Source organism: Bombina bombina, chromosome 7 (genome assembly GCF_027579735.1).
Source record: "Bombina bombina isolate aBomBom1 chromosome 7, aBomBom1.pri, whole genome shotgun sequence".
In the NCBI taxonomy this organism is placed as follows: domain Eukaryota; kingdom Metazoa; phylum Chordata; class Amphibia; order Anura; family Bombinatoridae; genus Bombina; species Bombina bombina.
The window spans coordinates 575,094,638-575,117,725 of NC_069505.1; the positions used below are offsets into that span (position 1 = coordinate 575,094,638).

The 23,088-nt window shown below is 42.4% G+C and overlaps 1 protein-coding gene across 1 annotated transcript in view; it reads left to right on the forward strand.

The window, feature by feature from the left end:
* Window positions 1–245: 245 nt before the first annotated feature.
* The window catches only part of ATF6B (activating transcription factor 6 beta), a gene marked incomplete at its 3' end in the record, with an annotated part of 59,732 nt that continues 36,889 nt past the window's right edge, over window positions 246–23,088 (forward strand). Inside the window, 6 exon segments of the mRNA XM_053721990.1 lie at window positions 246–397; window positions 698–814; window positions 3,556–3,641; window positions 5,000–5,063; window positions 5,217–5,299; window positions 5,423–5,555. Of these exon segments, the coding sequence (XP_053577965.1) occupies window positions 739–814; window positions 3,556–3,641; window positions 5,000–5,063; window positions 5,217–5,299; window positions 5,423–5,555 (442 nt within the window).

The window sequence follows — 23,088 nt, forward strand, 5'->3', positions numbered from 1 at the left end:
TCGAAGCTCAGCGTTGAGAATGCTGTAGCTTCCAATTGACAGTGAACGATACTTCTTTATTATAGGTTGAACTTCCCGTCAGTCATTTTACTAGTTATCCTGATTGGTTGCAATTCTGCCTCATCCGCCCATTAGTTCTTAACCGGCAGGGGTTGAGCGAGACGGGAAACATTCTTTGATAGGCTGTTACGTGCCTTTCGCAAATTTTGATTGGCTGGGGTGCTACCTCCGCGTATTCTCATTGGTTGAACGACTGCAACTAGTTTGGCCTGCTAAACGCACCCCGTGTAGCCTCTCTTCCTTATCCCAGGCTGTTCGGATGTATTACCGGTCCCCCCTTAACCCTTCTGTGGACCCGTTAACGCCATAACGTCAAACTGCGGACCTTACACGCACGGTAAACGCATCATTATAATCGTGAGACGTAATTGGTATTTACTACCGTATAGTCTTACGTATTGAAATAGTTTAGTTAAGTATTAACATTGCAGGCTTGCTAAGTCCCATAATTACCGTATATACCCTATAGTATTGCACTACTGACGTCATAGCCCTGTTTGACGTCATGACAATACTCTGTCAGCTTTCTGGCAGTGACAGTGTGTCCCCTACTTCTTATAATGCAGTATGTCCTTAAATATTCCTTGTATCTTATTGACCACCCTTACACATGTTTCTCATTCTTGTTCAACTTCAGGTACCTGGGTTGAAGGGTCAACATAAAGATAACAGGTCGCCATGGCAACGGAACTGCTGCTTAACGATTTGGATACAAAATTCTGCGCGGATAATTTGCTGACAAATGAAGACTGGGGTATATAACTACAAAATACTTATCAATATACATATACAGTAATAAAAATGTGTGAACATATATACAGTAATACAAATACACAGGGCTAGTGTTATATTAGGATTCTTACTTGCGTAAAATAAAGAGTCTCTATATACTGTCTGCAATGCTTGTGTATTAGTTACTGCCCCGGTTATCTCAACCATGTGGTCTTCAGTTTGCTGCCATCTCTATCCCTGGTTCCTCTATGGCTTCTCTTATGTACCCTTAGTCCCTCTCTTTCTTTACTCTGAGCCCCTGGTACTTCTGGATCCATCATCTCTATCCCTGGCCCCTCTGTGTCCTGCCATCTGTACCACTAGCCCCTCTGTATTATGTCATCTCTGCTCTTAGTCCTTCTGTATCTGGCTAGCTTTTCCCCTGTGTCCTGCCCTCTATACCCCTGGTCCCTATGTATCCTGCCATCACTACAAATGGTCCCTCTGAATCTTGCCATCTCTACCCATGGTCTACCTGTATCCTTCTAACTATACCCATGGTCTCTTGTGTATGCTGCCATCTCTACTCCTGGTCACTGTGTGTCCTACCATGAATCCTGCCCTCTATACCCCTGGTCCCTATGTATCCTGCCATCACTACCAATGGTCCCCCTGTATCTTGCCATCTCTACCCATGGTCTACTGGTATCCTTCCATCTATACCCCTGGTCTCTTGTGTATCCTGCCATCTCTACCCCTGGTCTCTCTGTATCCTGCCATCTCTATCCCTGGTCTCTCTGTATCCTGCCATCTCTATCCCTGGTCTCTCTGTATCCTGCCATCTCTATCCCTGGTCTCTCTGTATCTTGCCATCTCTACCCATGGTCTACTGGTATCCTTCCATCTATACCCTTGGTCTCTTGTGTATGCTGCCATCTCTACTCCTGGTCACTGTGTGTCCTGCCATTTCTACCCTTGTTCCCTCTATATCCTGCCCTCTATACCCCTGGTCCCTCTGTATCCTGCCATCTCTATCCCTGGTCCCCCTGTATCTTGCCATCTCTACCCATGGTCTACCGGTATCCTTCCATCTATACCCTTGGTCTCTTGTGTATCCTGCCATTTATACTTCTGGTCCCTCTGTATCCTGCCATCTCTGCTACCCATGGGCCCTGTGTCTTGACATCTGTTCCCCTGGTCCCTCTTTGTCCTTCCATCTCTACCCATGTTCCAGCTGTCTTGCCATCTGTACCCTTGGTCTCTTGTGTATCTTGCCATCTATACCCTTGGTCTCATGTGTACCTTGCTATCTCTACATTTGGTCCATCTGTGTCTTGCCATCTGCACCAATAGCCCCTCTGTATTCTGTCATCTCTGGTCTTAGTCCTTCTGTATCTGGCCATCCGCCATCTCTACCCATGGCACCTCTGTGTTTTGCCATCTGTACCATTGTCTCACTGGGTCCTGATATCTGAAACCTTGGTCCCTATGTATCCTTCCTTCTCTGCGTATCTGGCCACCTCTATCCATAGGCCGTCTGTATCATGCTATCTGTACCCCAGGCCTCTCTGTGTCCTGTCATCTGTACCTCTGGTCTTTGTGTTTTCTGCCATCTTTGCCTTGGTTTCTCCATATCCTTCCATCACTACACCTTTTAACTATGTAACTATGTCAACCTTATCCCTTAACCCACTGTGCCCTGTATTCTCTTCCTCTGGCACCTCTATATTCTGCCATATTTTCTTGTGCCCCTTCTTTACACGTGGTTACTTTTTATTCTGCTTTCTCTGATCCTTATGCCTTTCCATTTAAGGCATTGGGTGATTTGGGAATTTATACAATTATCATTTCCTGTGTGAAGAAAATGGTATTGTACATGCATGAGTATTTTTGTGTGTGCAAACAACATAGATTAGGGCATATACATTTATGAGAAATATATTGATAAAAGTAATGGGTTTTGCTATTGAAATTAAAGGAATAGTTTAGTCAAAATTAAACTTTAATGGTTCAGATAGAGCAACAATTTTAAGCAAATTTCTAATTTACTCCTTTTATCAATTTTTCTTTGTTCTCTTGGTATCTTTATTTGAAAAAGCAAGAATGTAAGCATAGGAGCCAGCCCATTTTTGGTTCAGCACCTAGGTAGCGGTCTAAATGTAGCAACCAATCAGCAAGCGCTACCCAGGTGCTGAAACAAAAATGGGCCGGCTCCTAAGCTTACATTCAAATAAAGATACCAAGAGAACAAAGAAAAATTGATAATATGAATAAATTAGAAAGTTGCTTAAAATTGCTGCTCTGTCTGAATCATGAAAGTTTAATTTTGACTAGACTATCCCTTTAAGGATGAAAGTTGAATGGAGTCAGAAGGCTTTATTATTTTCTTTTTCTTTCTGATGAATTGGCTGATTATTATCCAATTAATCGGATAGAATTTTTTTTAATTAAATACCATTTTTTTGCGCAATACCATGTGCAGAAGTTCATCGGAGTGAAGCAGCTGGTGCCGTACAACTGACCAGCTAATCGCTGACCACCTAATCGATAATCAGATTCATTGACAACTATTTTTATGATCAATCTTACAGATTAGTTGTTGTAGCCCTAGTTTCATCCCCTCTCCAAACTGTCCCATTTTAAAGATGCAAATATTCCAAAATCCAAACTATTCTGAAATCCAAACCTTTTCCAGTCTCAAGCAGTTTGGATAAAAGGTTTTCTACCTGTACTAATTATGAAGTGAGTTTGTTCATCGCTCACTTTGCTTCTTCCTCTGTTTAGAGACGGGACTGTACAGTTATTTGGAAGAACCTGAAGAAGTTGGCGATCTATTATCTCCGGAGTTCAGTCATTATCCGCTGCACTTGGTAAGTGGGTGCCTTACTTTTAGTCTCGTTGTCTCCTTATGAATCTTGGTCACGCATCATTCACCCCCTTTAACCAGTCTTATAATATTTCATGAATTGCTTTCTTACTCTTTCCCATGAATCACTATTGCTCCATATGAAGGCTTGACAAACCCAGTAGCCAGGTAGCCACTGACTCCTAGAATTTGACCCCTGGCTCCTAACTTTTTGGTTTATTCTCCATATATCTATATACAAATACCACTGTCTAGCTCCTAAATGTATGGCTAACCCCTGAACATTCTTACTGGCTCCTAAATTTTAAATAGATTTGTCAACTACTGCTTCATAGCGTTTGTTCTTTCCCTATAGCTGTTATTTTTTTTTGTTTTTCCTCTCTCCTATCATTAGTTTTCTCTCCTATTACTCTCTCATTTTTCTTTATCACAGTATTCTTTATCTAGGTCCTCGCCATTCCCTCATTCACATCATTCCTTTTCTTCCATTATTTCTCTCTATCACCATTCCAGATAGAAAGGTCAAAAAAGAAATGTGCATGGCAGCATTTCAATTTGAAATAGAAGCGTTTTTGCAATATACTTTGATTAGCAAAAATGCTTCTAGTACAATATATTACTGGTTTTCGGTGTCATACGCTAGGGCTTGTGCACCAGTATTCCCAGAGAGCTAAAGATGGTGTGTATTGCTTCTGTGAAGACATAGTTTGTGTCATTCAAGCCACCACTGTCTCTCTGAGCATGCATATTGTTTAAAAAAACTGGTGCACAGGCCCTCAGAGGATATGTATGTATGCTGCAGAAAATCAGTAATAACTTTAACTAGAAGCATTTTCGCTAATGGAAGTATTTTGCAAAAATGCTTCTATTTTGCATTAGTATGCAGCCATGCTATTTCATTTTTGACCTTTCTTTCCCTTTAAAGGGACATAAAACCCAACTTTTTCTTTTATGATTCAGTTAGAACATAATTTAGCTGTAGTCAATTTAGCTGAATTCTCTTAATATCCTTTGTTAAAGGAGCAGCAATACACTAATGAGAGCTAGTTGAACACAGGTGAGTCAATGACAAGAGGCATATATGTGCAGCCGCCAGTGCATTGCTGCTCCTGAGCATACCAAGATATGCTTTTTAACAAAGGATACCCATAAAATAAAGCAAATTAGAGAATAGAAGTTAATTGGAAAGCTGTTTAAATATGCATGCTCTATCTGAATCATGAAAGTTTAACTTTTAATTTTTCTGTCCCTTTAATTTTTAGTTCACTCTCTTATGTTTCTTTTTATCTTGCTATATCCTCTTTCCTATTCCTTTTGTGTGTTATTCAATTTTTCTTCAATTATTCTCTTGTCTTTCCATAGTATGACAGCCACATGGACGTTGAGACAATTTCCTGGGATGAAATATCCAGCAAGAACCTTTCAGGTTTGTTTTTTTATTTGCTTGGGTGATTTATAAAAGAGCGGGAGGGATCTGTTTGCACCTTCTCAATGCCCTGCAGTTAGGAGATCATATTGGGTGTGGGCTGGTACCAGATAAAATGGTGTAGCAGAGTTTGACAGGTCTGATTTCTCTCAGATCTCTTGGTGAAGACTGAGCCGGTGTCTCCTTTCTCATCTTCGTCGTGTGATTCCTCTTCTTCCTGTGACGGTCTCTACACGGTGAGGATACCTCTGTCTCTATGAGACGTGTCACATGCACACCCATCTGTCAGTGACACCTACTGCTTTCTGTTATAGCCACGTGCACATAGCTGGACTCCTGATAATCTTTTATTTACACAGCATTCTCTTAGAGAAGTCAGTGACTCTGTGAAGGTAGAGCTGTCTTCATCATCTCCATGTCGGAGCCAAGACCCTCCAGTTGCCTCCTGTAACACTTTACAGATAACGCTACTCCCAGTGCCTTCTGTATCGGGTGAGTATAATTATTTGTTGCAGATCCTACACTTTCTTAAAGGGACAGTCTTTTTTTATTATTGTTTATAAAGATGGATAATGCCTTTACGACTAATTCAACAGCTTTGCACAAACAACATTGTTATTATTATTCTTATTCTTTATTTATAAAGCGCCAACAGATTCCGCAGCGCTGTCCATGGGTACAAAGATAAAAGTACAGTACAATACAGTATAAAAGACACCGGACAAAGTTTAACAAACAAATACAGGGGGAATTGAGGACCCTGTTCCGGTGTGAACTTACAATCTAGATGGGTAGGAGGGTGAGAAACAGGAGGTGGGGACTGCAAAGGTGAGAATGATGTTAGTGTGGAGTTAGATGAGGGCAGCTATTAGGCGAGTGGAATTAATTTGTTACTGATTTGGAGATAGGCTTCCCTGAGCAAAAAGGTCTTAGGGAGCGTTTAAAGGAGAAGAGGTTAGGGGAAAGTCTGACAGCTCGAGGAAGTGTGTTCCAGATGGTTGGTGCTGCACGAGAGACGTTCTGTAGTCTAGCATGGGAGGAGGTTATGGTAGAAGATGCAAGGAGCAGGTCATTGTTGGATCTTAGGGGGCGGGCGCGAGTATATTTCTTGATGAGTGACGACAGGTATGGGGGGGGGCTGCGTTGGTAAGGGCTTTGTAGGTCAGGGTGAGAATTTTGAATTTAATTCTGGTGTGAATGGGGAGCCAGTGAAGGGACTCTCAGAGAGGCGCAGCAGATACAGAGCGTCGGGAGAGGTGAATTAGCCTAGCAGAGGCATTTAGGATGGATTGTAGAGGGGAGCAGCGGGAGAGAGGAAGGCAAGTTAGTAGGTTATTACAGTAGTCAAGTCGGGAAATTACCAGGGTGTGGATTAGCTGTTTAGTAGTTTCAGCACTCAAACGGATGGCTTATGGAGATATTGCGTAGGTGGTTGCAACAGGATGAAGAGAGCGATTGGATGTGGGGTATGAAGTACAGATTGGAGTCAAGTGTAACTCCTAGGCAGCGGACTTGAGGTGATGGGGAGATAGTGGTGTCACCAACAGTGATTGAAAAGTTAGAAACTGGGGTAGAATTAGAGGGGGGTGGTGAGAGGCCATCCAGGAAGAAATGCCAGATAAGCAGACACTGATGTGAGAAAGGACAGAAGTAGAGAGTGAAGGGTAGGATAGGTAGATCTGAGTATCATCAGCATAGAGGTGATAGTTGAAGCCATAGCTACCGATAAGTTTACCCAGTGAGGAAGTATAAATAGAGAAGAGTAGAGGGCCTAGAACAGAGCCTTGAGGTACTCCAACAGACAGAGGCAATGGAGAGGATGAGTCGCCAGCAAAGGAGACAGAAAAGGACCTAATAGAGAGATGAGTGAATCCAGAAGAGGGCAGTGTCAGAGAGCCCAAGGAAGCTTATAGTCCATAGGACAAGGGGATGGTTAACGGTGTCAAAGGCAGCAGACAGGTTAAGTAAGATAAGTATAGAGTAGGGGCCGTTGATTCTAGCAGAAACAAGATTGTTAGTAACCTTGGTGAGGGCAGTCTCAGTTGAGTGTTGGGGATGTATGCCAGATTGCAAGGGGTCAAGCAATAAGTTGGAGGACAAGAAGTGGGTTAGGTGATCAAAAACTAGTTTTTCCAGGACTTTTGAAGCTAGCGGAAGCAGTGATATGGGGCGGTAGTTTGCAGGAGAATTGGGGTCGAGGGAGGGTTTTTTGAGGATGGGGGGTGACTTTTGCATGTTTGAAGGAAGATGGGAATGAACCGGTAGTAAGGGATAGGTTGAATTTGTGAGTAAGAACTGGAGTGAGGGTAGAAGACAGAGATTAGATGTGAAGGGATAGGGTCAAGTGGGCAGGGAGTGAGGTGTGAGGAAGACAATAGGGAACTCACTTCATTCTCAGTGGTTGGGGGGAAGGTGCTGAGAGTGGGGGGTGACCGGGGGTGGAGATGGGAGGTTGCAGTCTTGTGATATTACTTCGGATGGTAAGTGTTTTGTTGAAAAAGTAGTCTGCCAGGTCTTGAGCACTAAAGGCAGATGAAGGAGGGGGTGCAGATGGATAGAGGAGAGAGTTGAAAATGGAGAAGAAACGTTTAGGGTTTGAGGAGTGAGTAGATATAAGAGAAGAGAAGTAGGTTTGCTTGGCTAAGTGAAGGGCAGATGAGTAAGAATAAAAAATGAACTTATAGTGGAGGAAATCTGGTTCAGAGCGGGATTTCCTCCAGGCACGTTCAGCAGCAGGGGAGCATTTTTGCAGGTAGCGTGTTTGCTGAGAGTGCCAGGGGTGGAGCTGATGACGTGGGGTTTTGCGTATTTGGGACGGAGCAAAAGTGTCAAGTGCAGAGGAGAGAGTATTGTTATAGTGGGTTGTAGCAAGGTCAGGGCAGGATATCGTAGAAGTGTGGGGGAGGCATTTTTGAATAAGGTTGCGAAGTTGTAGAGGGTCCACAGTGTGCAGATTTCTACAGGTGCAGGGACGAGAGGGAGAAGTAGGGTTAGCTAGTACATTAAGATTATAGGTGAGCAGATGGTGGTCTGAGAAGGAAATAAGCAAAAAGTGACGTCATAGAGAGAGAGCAGAGGTAGGAGAATACCAGATCAATAGAGTGTCCGTCGCGGTGAGTAGTGAATAGGGTGGAGTGTAAGAGACCAAAGGAGTTTGTGAGTGAGAGAAGCTTAGAGGCAGCAGGGGCAGATGGGTTATCAATGTGGATGTTGATGTCCCCTAGGATTAGAGCAAGTGTATTTGTAGAGAGAAAGTGAGAAAGCCAGGCAGCAAAGTTGTCAAGGAATTGGGAGGTTGGTCCAGGGGGGCGATAGATAACTGCCACCCTGAGGGAGAGGGGGGAGAACAGGCCGATGCAGTGAACTTCAAAGGAGGAAAAGGAGAGAGATGGATGAGGATGCAGGTGCTGATAGGAGCAGGAGGGGGAGAGTAAGATTCCAACACCGCCACCATGTCTCTCACCTGGCCTAGGTGTGTGGCTAAAGTGGAGACCACCGTGCGTGAGGGCAGCAATGGAATTAGTGTCAGAAGATGATAACCAGGTTTCAGTAATTGCTAGAAGATTGAAGGCGTTAGAAACAAACAGGTTGTGAACAGTTGTAAGTTTGTTACAGACAGAGCGAGCATTCCAGAAGGCACAAGAAAAGAGAGGATAAGCGATGTGGGTTAATAGAGATGAGATTGTTAGGATTGCGTGACCTAGAGTTTGTATTGTGGTAGACTGAATGAGAGTGTATGAGTGTGGTGATTGCTGCAAGGCCAGAGTTAGGAGAGACATCACCAGCAGCAAGCAGAAGTAGGAGTGAGAGTGACAGAAGGTGAGAGTGAGACTTGTAGGAGCGGTTGTGATTAGAGACGTTAGATGGGGAAGTATTACTAAGGAGACAGAGCAGTTCATGAGAGGACAGCATAGGGGATGAGAGAAGGGAGGGTGAGATAAGGATAGTGTGGGGGTTATTGTTATAGGGACATGCAGTGAGTTTTAGGAGAAGGGCAGACAGAAATACCGGAAAAGACATGAAGAGCATTGTGCAGGTGTATAGTTAGTGAGGTTTACCTGTTAGTGGGACTGCAGTTTATCCCTCCAGTTCTTAACTCTGACACTTAGAAGCACAGGGCCAGAGAGCGATGTGTTCAGCTATTAATGGCAGTGAGTACAAATGATTTAATTCCAGGCAGCTGTTTACAAGCAGACTAGTTAGGTAGACTGGAGTTACACACACTTGCAAATTAGATTGGGGGGGGGACAAATGTTATAATATGTTTAATATGTTATTTTAACATACTTTTATAACCCCTATATCTCTGCCTGTTTCTAAGCCTATGCAGGTCGCCTCTTTTCTTTTCACAGCCAGACAGTGCTGTTTCATATGTGCCATATAGATAATATTGTACTTACTCCTGTGTAGTTATGCAGGAGCCAACTCTAATTGGCTAAAATGCAAGTTTGTAATTGGCATTGAGGGGCAGTCTTCAGAGACTTAGAGACAGGTAATCATGGAGGTAAAAAGTATATCAAAGGGACACCTGAAACTCTGATTTTCCACTTCACAACCAAAATCCAAAGCAAACACAAAAAATCTCTCCTAGTTTTAATGCTGGCCTGCGCTAAAAACCTCATACCGGCCAATTGGAAAACAACCAACATTCCCACTGTGAAGGAATAGAGTACTAAAGTATCATTGGCCTTGCAACTAGAAAGATATCACTACTTACGCACATCGCAAATTAAGGCACACGAAATGATGCTACAGATGTGAACCGCCAATCAAACAGAACACTAAAGAATGGCCCAAACAGAGGTTGTTCTGTTCCCACCAGAAACAAACCATAGTCATCCGTCTCCCCTTCCCCCTCATTTTCCACTCCCTCTTTCCCTTACAAATCAGATATTGATAAACCCACAAGCACACACAATTAAGCTTAACTCTGGTTTAAACATATCAAATTAGACTACTAAAGTGCACAAATATCCTCTGAGCAGCAATTACTAGTTAGGCTGTTAGTTTGTTAACACTTGTTAATTCATTCACATAGCATATTCTAGTTTAAACATTGAAATATACCAAAGGTTATAAACGGAAACAACGCAAAAGAGCCAAAGACTGGAGTCAGGCATAGACATGGCTAATGTATGGACCTTTCACCATTATACTCTCTATTAATATCCTTTCATATAACCCACAGAACTGGAAGGGGTGATCATGGTGGCAGAGAAGAAATTGTACCCCAGAATGTATAATGTAAAACCATGTACCATGTGCCCTGTAATTTTATCTTTTTAATTATTTAATAAAGCTCTTTTGGGGGGGGGGAGTATATCAAAGGGACATGAAACCCACAGTTTTTATTTCATGATTCAGATAGAGAATACATTTTTAAAAAACTTTCCAATTTACTTCTATTATCTCATTTGCTTTATTCTCTCGATATCCATTGTTGAAAAGCATATCTAAATAGGCTCTGTAGCTGCTGATTGGTGGCTGTATCACCCATGTTCATTGCTATTTCTTCAACAAAGGATATCTAAAGAATGAAGCAAATTAGACAATAGAAGTAAATTGGAATGTTGTTTAAAATTGTATTCTCTATCTGAATCATGAAAACATTTTGGGTTTTATCTCCCTTTAATGTAACAGTGTTGGTTATGCAAAACTGGGGAATGGGTAATAAAGAGATTATCTTTATAAACAATAACATTTTTTTAAGTAGACTGTCCCTTTAACAAAAACATTTTCAATGGGTCTTAAAGGTGCAAAAATTATATTCTAATTCTGCTTTACTGACCCTAGAAGATAATTCCCAAGAAGGAAACGGCTGGTGATCTGCAGGTTAGATATTGTCACAAGTCTGCAAATCTCTGTCATTTCTTGCTCACAAGTTATCTGGGGTCAGTAATACAAAATGATAGGTAATTATAACATGTATTTTCTTTGCATGAAAATTGTCTTTTTGATATTTTGGCAAACTATCTTGTTTTGTAAATAGTTTCTGTGCTCAATCACCATTATCAAGGAGAAATGTGCTAAAACTTTTATGTTCATCAGAAGTGCAGAAGGCTAGTAAAGAGATAAAGGGACAGTCTAGTTAAAAATAAACTCGCATTATTCAGATAGGCCATGTAATTTTAAACAACTTTCCAATTTACTTTTTTCATCAAATTTGCTTTCTCTTTGTATTCTTTGTTGAAAACTAAACCTAGGTAGAATCATATGCTAATTTCTAAGCCCTTGAAGGCCGCCTCTTATCTAAATGCTTTCATCAGTTTTTCACAGCTAGACAGCGCTAGTTCATGTGTGCCATATAGATAACAATGTACTCACTCCCGTGGAGTTATTTGAGTCAGTGCTGATTGGCTAAAATGCAAGTCTGTCAAAAGAACTGAGATAAGGGTGCAGTCTGCAGAGACTTAGATACAAGGTAATCACAGAGGTAAAAAGTGTATTAATATAACAGTGTTGGTTATGCAAAACTGGGGAATGGGTAATAAAGGGATTATCTATCTTCATAAACAATAGAAATTCTGGAGTAGACTGTCCCTTTAATGAAAAAACCCTACAGCAAAAGCACACATTTGTATAAAATTTTCATAGAGAAAAACTAGTTATAAAAGATGCCTTGAAGGAAATTAGGTTTTGTAGAGAGAAACCGCAGAATGAAAGAGCACAAGAAAGACGAGCAGGATAACGATCTTGAACAACAAGGTCACAAGGGAACAATGACGGTGAACTGTTAGCGTGTGCCCAAAGTGCCAATGACGTTCTAAACATTTCTCTCAAGCGCCAAAGGAAACTTTTTTATATATATTTATTTTTAATTGTAAAGGTTAATTTCTTTCCTATGACATGGAGAGTCCACAAAGTCATTGACATTACTAGTGGGATATTCAACTCCTGGCCAGCAGGAGGAGGCAAAGAGCACCCCAGCAAAGCTGTTAAGTGTCACTTCCCTTACCCATAACCCCCAGTCATTCTCTTTGCCTCTGTCAATGGAGGTTGTGCGAAGTTGGTGTCTGAAGATTTTAATCCTTTTATGGGTACTTTTCCCTGCAAGCAAGGATTGGGGTCTAGCTGTGTCCACTTCAATCTCTTCAGTAAGAGTAGTGGTGGCTTTTAGCAGTTAAAAGGCGGCAAGGAAATCTTTGCTTTACTTTTAACACTTTGCTATCCCTTTTTGGAAAGCCAGAGTTAGTTACTCTGTTCTTTCTTTTCCTACAGGTCCATGACAGGGAGCGTAGCGCCTGCCACACCTAATTATCAGCATCTATTATGCAGTTGGATCTAAGGTAAGTGCCTTTGCTTTCTAGGTACAGAAGGACAGCAGCAATTAAGAGGTTAACCCTCTTTTTCAGATCCTTTTTCTCTTGTTAAGTGTATCCAGTCCACGGATCATCCATTACTTATGGGATATTAACTCCTCCCCAACAGGAAGTGCAAGAGGATTCACCCAGCAGAGCTGCTATATAGCTCCTCCCCTAACTGCCATTACCAGTCATTCTCTTGCACCCAACGACTAGATAGGATGTGTGAGAGGACTATGGTGATTATATTTAGTTTTATACCTTCAATCAAAAGTTTGTTATTTTATAATAGCACCGGAGTGTGTTATTCCTTCTCTGGTAGAATTTGAAGAAGAATCTACCTGAGTTTTTACTATGATTTTAGCCGGCGTAGTTAAGATCATATTGCTGTTTCTCGGCCATCTGAGGAGAGGTAAACTTCAGATCAGGGGACAGCGGGCAGATTAATCTGCAAAGAGGTATGTAGCAGCTTATTATTTTCTGACAATGGAATTGATGAGAAAATTCTGCCATACCGATATAATGTAAACTCAGCCTTAAATGCAGTAGCAGCATCTGGTATCAGGCTGTCATGTATGTATATTTTACACTTCAGTATTCTGGGGAATGGCACTTCACTGGAATTATACTGTGTGCATAAGACTTTAGCCTAATTTGCAGGGACTGGCAACAGGCTCTTTAATAACACTTAATTTATGTTAAACGTTTTTTGCTGGCATGTAAAATCGTTTCATTTTCTGAGGTACTGGGTGAATAAAATGTTTTGGGCATTATTTTTTCCACTTGGCAGTTGTTTTATTTAATTTATGACAGTTTACTGATCTCTCTCACTGTTGTGTGTGAGGGGGAGGTCAAAAAATTCAGTCAGAAGCTCATTGTATTTCCTGCATGATCCGGTTCATCTCTACAGAACTCAGGGGTCTTCAAAACTTGTTTTGAGGGAGGTAATCATTCACAGCAGAGCTGTGAGATTGTAGTTGACTGTGATAAAAAACGTTTATTTCTGTAACTTTTTTTTTTCCTGCTATCAGGGTTAGTTATCCTTCGCTAATGGGAACAAGCCTTTGCTAAAATTGTGTTTTTTACAAAGATTTGATGCTATAACCTTTCAGTTTATTAACTTTCAACTGTCATAACTCTTTCTGTGCTTCTTATAGGCACAGTACGTTTTCATATTATAGTAAATTACTTGAAAAGTATTTCCAAGTTGCTAGTTTATTTGCTAGTGTGTTAAACATGTCTGATTCAGAGGAAGACATCTGTGCTATATGTGCTAATGCCAAAGTGGAGCCCAATAGAAATTTATGTACTAACTGTATTGATGCTACTTTAAATAAAAGTCAATCTGTACAAATTGAACACATTTCACCAAACAACGAGGGGAGAGTTATGCCGACTAACTCGCCTCACGTGTCAGTACCTGCATCTCCCGCTCGGGGGGTGCGTGATATTGTGGCGCCGAGTACATCTGGGCGGCCATTACAAATCACATTACAGGATATGGCTACTGTTATGACTGAAGTTTTGGCTAAATTACCAGAACTAAGAGGTAAGCGTGATCACTCTGGGGTGAGAACAGAGTGCGCTGATAATGTTAGGGCCATGTCAGATACTGCGTCACAACTTGCAGAACATGAGGACGGAGAGCTTCATTCTGCGGCTGACGGTTCTGATCCAAACAGATTGGATTCAGATATTTCAAATTTTAAATTTAAGCTGGAAAACCTCCGTGTATTACTAGGGGAGGTGTTAGCGGCTCTGAATGATTGTAACACAGTTGCAATACCAGAAAAAATGTGTAGGTTGGATAAATATTTTGCGGTACCGTCGAGTACTGACGTTTTTCCTATACCTAAGAGACTTACTGAAATTGTTACTAAGGAGTGGGATAGACCCGGTGTGCCGTTCTCACCCCCTCCGATATTTAGAAAGATGTTTCCAATAGACACCACCACACGGGACTTATGGCAAACGATCCCTAAGGTGGAGGGAGCAGTTTCTACTTTAGCTAAGCGTACCACTATCCCGGTGGAGGATAGCTGTGCCTTTTCAGATCCAATGGATAAAAAGTTAGAGGGTTACCTTAAGAAAATGTTTGTTCAACAAGGTTTTATATTGCAACCCCTTGCATGCATTGCGCCTGTCACGGCTGCAGCAGCATTTTGGTTTGAGTCTCTGGAAGGGACACTTGAATCAGCTCCATTAGATGAGATTACACACAGGCTTAAAGCTCTTAAGTTAGCTAACTCATTTATTTCAGATGCCGTAGTACATTTAACTAAGCTTACGGCTAAGAATTCCGGATTCGCCATTCAGGCGCGCAGAGCACTGTGGCTAAAATCCTGGTCAGCTGACGTTACTTCTAAGTCTAAATTACTTAATATACCTTTCAAAGGGCAGACCTTATTCGGGCCCGGATTGAAAGAAATTATCGCTGACATTACAGGAGGTAAAGGCCATGCCCTGCCTCAAGACAGAGCCAAACCTAAGGCTAGACAATCTAATTTTCGTTCCTTTCGGAATTTCAAAGCAGGAGCAGCATCAACTTCCTCTGCTCCAAAACAAGAAGGATCTGTTGCTCACTACAGACAAGGCTGGAGACCTAACCAGTCCTGGAACAAGGGCAAGCAGGCCAGGAAACCTGCTGGTGCCCCTAAAACAGCATGAATTGAGGGCCCCCGATCCGGGAACGGATCTAGTGGGGGGCAGACTTTCTCTCTTCGCCCAGGCTTGGGCAAGAGATGTCCAGGATCCCTGGGCGCTAGAGATAATATCTCAGGGATACCTTCTGGACTTCAAATACTCTCCCCCAAGAGAGAGATTTCATCTGTCAAGGTTGTCAACAAACCAAATAAAGAAAGAGGCGTTTCTACGCTGCGTACAAGAGCTTTTATTAATGGGAGTAATCCATCCAGTTCCACGGTCGGAACAGGGACAAGGGTTTTACTCAAATCTGTTTGTGGTTCCCAAAAAAGAGGGAACTTTCAGGCCAATCCTGGATTTAAAGATCCTAAACAAATTCCTAAGAGTTCCATCGTTCAAAATGGAGACTATTCGGACAATTTTACCCATGATCCAAAAGGGTCAGTACATGACCACAGTGGATTTAAAGGATGCTTACCTTCACATACCGATTCACAAAGATCATTACCGGTATCTAAGGTTTGCCTTTCTAGACAGGCATTACCAGTTTGTAGCTCTTCCATTCGGATTGGCTACGGCTCTGAGAATCTTCACAAAGGTTCTGGGTGCTCTTCTGGCGGTACTAAGACCGCGAGGAATTGCGGTAGCTCCGTACCTAGACGACATTCTGATACAAGCTTCAAGCTTTCAAACTGCCAAGTCTCATACAGAGTTAGTACTGGCATTTCTAAGGTCGCATGGATGGAAGGTGAACGAAAAGAAGAGTTCTCTCTTTCCACTCACAAGAGTTCCCTTCTTGGGGACTCTTATAGATTCTGTAGAAATGAAGATTTACCTGACAGAAGACAGGTTAACAAAGCTTCAAAATGCATGCCGTGTCCTTCATTCCATTCAACACCCGTCAGTAGCTCAATGCATGGAGGTGATCGGCTTAATGGTAGCAGCAATGGACATAGTACCCTTTGCACGCCTACATCTCAGACCGCTGCAATTGTGCATGCTAAGTCAGTGGAATGGGGATTACTCAGACTTGTCCCCTACTCTGAATCTGGATCAAGAGACCAGAAATTCTCTTCTATGGTGGCTTTCTCGGCCACATCTGTCCAGGGGGATGCCATTCAGCAGGCCGGACTGGACAATTGTAACAACAGACGCCAGCCTACTAGGTTGGGGCGCTGTCTGGAATTCTCTGAAGGCTCAGGGACAATGGAATCAGGAGGAGAGTCTCCTACCAATAAACATTCTGGAATTGAGAGCAGTTCTCAATGCCCTTCTGGCTTGGCCCCAGTTAACAACTCGGGGGTTCATCAGGTTTCAGTCGGACAACATCACGACTGTAGCTTACATCAACCATCAGGGAGGGACAAGAAGCTCCCTAGCAATGATGGAAGTATCAAAGATAATTCGCTGGGCAGAGTCTCACTCTTGCCACCTGTCAGCAATCCACATCCCGGGAGTGGAGAACTGGGAGGTGGATTTCTTAAGTCGTCAGACTTTTCATCCGGGGGAGTGGGAACTTCATCCGGAGGTCTTTGCCCAAATACTTCGACGTTGGGGCAAACCAGAGATAGATCTCATGGCGTCTCGACAGAACGCCAAGCTTCCTCGTTACGGGTCCAGATCCAGGGATCCGGGAGCGGTTCTGATAGATGCTTTGACAGCACCTTGGACCTTCGGGATGGCTTATGTGTTTCCACCCTTCCCGATGCTTCCTCGATTGATTGCCAGAATCAAACAGGAGAGAGCATCAGTGATTCTAATAGCGCCTGCATGGCCACGCAGGACTTGGTATGCAGATCTAGTGGACATGTCATCCTGTCCACCTTGGTCGCTACCTCTGAAACAGGACCTTCTGATCCAGGGTCCCTTCAAACATCAAAATCTAATTTCTCTGAAGCTGACTGCTTGGAAATTGAACGCTTGATTTTATCAAAACGTGGTTTTTCTGAGTCAGTTATTGATACCTTAATACAGGCTAGGAAGCCTGTTACCAGAAAGATTTACCATAAGATATGGCGCAAATACTTATATTGGTGCGAATCCAAGAGTTACTCATGGAGTAAGGTTAGGATTCCGAGGATATTGTCTTTTCTACAAGAAGGTTTAGAAAAGGGTTTATCCGCTAGTTCCTTAAAGGGACAGATTTCAGCTCTGTCCATTCTTTTACACAAACGTCTGTCAGAAGTCCCGGACGTTCAAGCTTTTTGTCAGGCTTTAGCTAGGATCAAGCCTGTGTTTAAAACTGTTGCTCCACCATGGAGTTTGAACTTAGTTCTTAATGTTTTACAGGGGGTTCCGTTTGAACCCCTTCATTCCATTGATATCAAGTTGTTATCTTGGAAAGTTCTGTTTTTAATGGCGATTTCCTCGGCTCGAAGAGTCTCTGAGTTATCTGCCTTACATTGTGATTCTCCTTATCTGATTTTTCATTCAGACAAGGTAGTTCTGCGTACTAAACCTGGGTTCCTACCTAAGGTGGTCACTAACAGGAATATCAATCAAGAGATTGTGGTTCCATCTTTGTGTCCTAATCCTTCTTCGAAAAAGGAACGTCTGCTACACAATCTAGATGTAGTCCGTGCCCTGAAATTTTATCTACAGGCAACTAAGGATTTTCGACAAACGTCTTCCCTGTTTGTCGTTTATTCTGGTCAGAGGAGAGGTCAAAAAGCTTCGGCTACCTCTCTCTCCTTTTGGCTTCGTAGCATAATACGGTTAGCCTATGAGACTGCTGGACAGCAGCCTCCTGAAAGAATTACAGCACATTCTACTAGAGCTGTGGCTTCCACTTGGGCCTTTAAGAATGAGGCTTCTGTTGAACAGATTTGCAAGGCTGCAACTTGGTCTTCTCTTCATACTTTTTCCAAATTTTACAAATTTGACACTTTTGCTTCTTCGGAGGCTGTTTTTGGGAGAAAGGTTCTTCAGGCAGTGGTTCCTTCCGTATAAAGAGCCTGCCTGTCCCTCCCGTCATCCGTGTACTTTAGCTTTGGTATTGGTATCCCATAAGTAATGGATGATCCGTGGACTGGATACACTTAACAAGAGAAAACATAATTTATGCTTACCTGATAAATTTATTTCTCTTGTAGTGTATCCAGTCCACGGCCCGCCCTGTCACTTTAAGGCAGGTAATTTTTCCATTAAACTACAGTCACCACTGCACCCTATGGTTTTCCTTTCTCTGCATGTTTTCGGTCGAATGACTGGTAATGGCAGTTAGGGGAGGAGCTATATAGCAGCTCTGCTGGGTGAATCCTCTTGCACTTCCTGTTGGGGAGGAGTTAATATCCCATAAGTAATGGATGATCCGTGGACTGGATACACTACAAGAGAAATAAATTTATCAGGTAAGCATAAATTATGTTTTTTCTAAGGGACATAATAATCCTTAATTAATTAAGGATTCATATGGGGACAATATATTTGGCACACGAAATATGGAGACAGTATATTTGATGAAAGGGTCAATTTCAAACTTTATTCAGTATGAGACTTGAGGGACACAGTTCTCATTTGGCTAAGGGATGTAAGGAGTTAATAGTAAAGGAGATCCTTTATTATTTCACATGTGGCTATGTATGAGGCTATGGGCTATTTAGGGGTTATTGGTGTTGAAACGGGAAAGCCGTTTTTTTAACTGTTTTTCACTTGCGCATTTTTTTTTTTCTTAATAGAAATATTGCGCAGTTTATTTTAAGCCCGCTCACGTGACACCCGCACTTCCAGTTTAGCAGAGCGGTGCCGTTGCGACTTCAGTAATCTTTTGCTACAGAGGAGAGGATCACCAGCTCTTCTCGTGTTGGCTGTGTTTACTTATTCTACCTGGATCGTTTAAGAGCTGACGGTCTCTTCAAGGGGTCAGTTTTTTCCTCTTACTAGTGGGGTATTTCTTTTGGCAGTAGGAGCCTCAGGCAATCTGAGTTTTTTTTTCTAAAAGTTACCTTATATGATGATTATTATTAAAATTTAATATTTAATTTTTTTGATAATTATTTGAATTGAATTTGCTTAATTTCTTCCAATTTAGAAGACCTCACAAAGTCTTCTAAATTGGATAGAGTTTATGATTCACCATCTTCTGAGTTTTTCCTGTCCCAAGGAAGATGTCTGAAATTATTGCACAGGAATGGAATAAGCCAGGGGTTCCTTTTTCCCCTTCCCTTGTTTTTAAGAAGATGTTTCCTGTTGCTGACTCTATTCGTGACTCATGGCGCACTGTTCCTAAAGTTGAAGGAGCTATTTCTACTCTCGCCAAGAGAACTACTATTCCTATAGAGCAGAGCTTTCCAAACTTCTCATGTTGGTGACACACTTTTTAGACCTACATCATTTTGCGCCACAGTAATTCAGCTGTACTAGCAAACAGGAGGTTAAACTAATTTTTTTTAAGAGATACGGACACTTACATAAATTATATAATAACAAAATGTATTTACAAGTAACAGTAAGTATGTGCAAGAATTAAAAACAGTTTAATAACACCAATAGCTACTTACTATTTTAATGGGATGTAGGAGGCTGATGGGATGAACACAGTTTCTGAATATTTGGTGGAATATTAGATAAAGACACTCACATTTCATCATCAAGCATTTTTAAGCTTCCACTTCCTATCCATATATTAGGAGCAGCCAGGCAATGCGGGGAGCTAGCTGCAAAAAAAAAACACTGACTTCTGACTTCAGCTCAGCATTTAATCTGCCGCCCTCAGTTCTGCGAGTCCGACTGACTACTGCCCGCGCTGCAAAAACTGCTGTCCCACTCACTGACTACACATGCAGTCACGAGCTGATTGAGGAGACTACACTGCAGTCAGGAGCCAATATGTCACCACAGCCGCTAATGGAAATAGTTTCAGTTCCCGCTGAGCTGCACCAATTGGTTGAGATGATCTGTGACCCACTAGGTATCAATCACATGTCAACCACGTGATATGCGTAGCAGGCAGGTGGAAAGTCGGACACCAAAATTTGTGCTGAAGCAGGGACACACCTACATACTGCTGCCGACACACTAATGTGTCACCACACACAGTTTGGAAAGCACTGCTATAGAGGATAGATGCTCTTTCAAGGTCCAATGGATAAGAAGCTAGAGGCTTACTTAAAAAAGAAGTACATCCATCAAGAATTGCAGTGGTAACCTGCAGCGAGTATTTCCACGGTTGCGGGAGCTGCATCCTATTGGTGCAATGCTTTTTCGGCTCTTATTGCAGAGGAAACTACGGTAGAGGAGATCCAAGATATGGTCAAAGCTCTCAAATTGGCCAATACCTTTATCTGTGATGCCAACATGCAGATAGTTCGACTTGGAGTTAAAATGTCTAGTTTCACTGTACTAGCCCACAGAGCTCTGTGGTTAAAATCTTGGTCGGCCGACCTCTCTTCTAAAGCCAAGCTTTTGGCTTTACCTTATAAGGGAAAGACTCTGTTTGGACCTTTATCTAGCAGAGATCATTTCAGAGATTATGGGTGGAAAGGGATCTTTCCTACCTCAGGACAAGAAGAATAGAACTAGGGGTTGTCAAACTTCTAATTTTCGTTCCTTTCGTAACTTTAAGGGACAAAAGTCCTCATCTTCCTCTTCCAAACCTGACCAATCCAGATCCACTTGGAAATCCAGCCAGCCCTGGAACAAGGGAAAGCAGAACAAGAAGCCTTCTGCTGACTCTAAATCAGCATGAAGGTTCTGCCACTGATTCAAGTGGGGGGCAGGCTTTCTCTTTTCTTGTCAAGCCTGGATATGTGATGTTCCAGATCCATGGGCTGTGGACATTGTATCCCAGGGTTACAGAATGGAATTCAAGTCTTGCCCTCCAAGGGGAAGATTTCTCCTGTCAAGACTTTCCTCAAACCAGGTGAAGAAGGAGGTCTTCTTAAACTGCGTAAAGGACCTATTCTCCCAGGGAGTTATTGTTCCAGTTCCTCTAAGGGAACAAGGTCTAGTATTCTATTCAAATCTTTTTGTGGTTCCCAAAAAGGAAGGAACTTTCCATCCCATTCTAGATCTTGTGTCTCAACAAATTCCTGAGGGCTCTGTCCTTCAAGATGGAAACTATTTGTTCCATTTTTCCTTTGGTACAGGAAGGTCAGTTTATGACGACCATAGTCCTGAAGGACTCATACCTTCATGTTGCCATTCACAGGGAACACCACCAGTTTCTGAGGTTTGCCTTTCTTGACAAGCATTTTCAATTTGTTGCACTTCGTTTGGTCTGGCCATAGCTCCCAGAATATTCACAAAGGTTCTGGGGGCGTTATTGGCAGTGATCAGATCCCAGGGAATTGCTGTGGCGCCTTATCTAGACAACATCTTAGTTCAGGCGTCATCTTTTCAACTAGCCCAATCTCATACAGAGATGCTGTTGGGTTTTCTTCATTCCCACAGGTGGAAGGTGAATTTGGAAAAGTGTTATCTAATTCCATCTACAAAAGTGTGTTTCTTAGGGACAATAATAGATTCCCTGTCCATGAAAATTTTCCTGACGGTGGTCAGAAAATCCAAAATTCTTCCTTCCTGCCTTTCTCTCCAGTCTGCTTTCGTCCATCTGTGGCTCAATGCATGGAGGTTTGATGGTGGCATACATGGACATCATTCCTTTTGCTCGGTTCCATCTACGACCGCTGCAACTTTGTATGGTCCATCAATGGAACGGAGACCATTGGGATTTATCACTGAGGATAAATCTGGACCCTCTAACAAGAGACTCTCGTGGTGGGTGTCACAGGAACATCTGTCTTGGGGCACTTGCTTTCTGAGACGTTCCTGGGAGATTGTGACTACAGATGCCAGCCTGTCAGACTGGGAAGCTGTCTGGGGTCCTTTGAAGGCCCAGGGCCTCTGGTTTCGGGAAGAGTCTTCTCTTCCCATAAACATCTTGGAGTTGAGAGCTATCTTCAATGCCCTATCAGCGTGGCCTCAACTGTCTTTAGTCCGGTTTATCAGATTCCAGTCAGACATCACTTCAGTGGCTTACATCAACCACCAGGGAGGGACTCAGAGTTCCTTAGCCATGAAGGTAGTGACTCGCACTCTGCAGTGGGCGGAAGCCCACGATTGTCTTCTATCTGCCATCCACATTCCAGGAGTGGACAACTGGGAGGCAGATTTTCTGAGCAGACAGACCTTTCATCCCGGGAAGTGGGCTCTCCATCCGGAAGTGTTCTCTCAGATAACCTTTAAGTGGGGGGTTCCAGAGTTGGATCTGATGGTGTCCTGCCAAAACGCCAATGTTCCAAAGTACGGTTCAAGGTCGAGATCCTCAGGCTGTTCTAATAGATGCTCTAGCGGTTCCTTGGAGGTTTTCTCTGGCATATCTGTTTCCTCCGTTTGCTCTCCTTCCACGAGTCATTGCTCGTATCAAACAGGCGAGAGCATTGGTGATCCTAATAGCTCCTGCATGGCCTCGCAGGATATGTTTCGCGGATCTGGTGAGGATGTCTTCTCTACCTCCTTGAAGACATCCTCACCAGATCCGTAATATAGCTCCTCCCCTAACTGTCATAGCCAGTCATTCTCTTGCAACTCTCAACAAGCTAGGATGTTGTAGGAGAGAGTGGTTAAATATAGTTAGTTTATTTTCTTCAATCAAAAGTTTGTTATTTTTAAATAGTACCGGAGTTGTGCTATTTTATCTCAGGCAGTAAATAGAAGAAGAATCTGCCTGAGGTTTCTATGATCTTAGCAGGTTGTAACTAAGATCCATTGCTATTCTCACATATGTCTGAGGGGATTACACAGATGAGGTAACTTCAGCGAGAGAATGGCGTGCAGTTTATTCTGCTATCAGGTATGTGCAGTTATAATTTTTTCTAGAGATGGAAAACACTAGAAAATGCTGCTGATACCGGATTAATGTAAGTTAAGCCTGAATACAGTGATTTAATAACGACTGGTATCATGCTTACTCCCAGGGGTAATACCCTTATGATATTGCAATATAAACGTTTGCTGGCATGTTTAATCGTTTTTATATATGCATTGGTGATAAAACTTTATTGGGGCCTAGTTTTTTCCACATGGCTGGCTTAAATTTTGACTAGAAACAGTTTTCCTGAGGCTTTCCACTGTTATAGTAT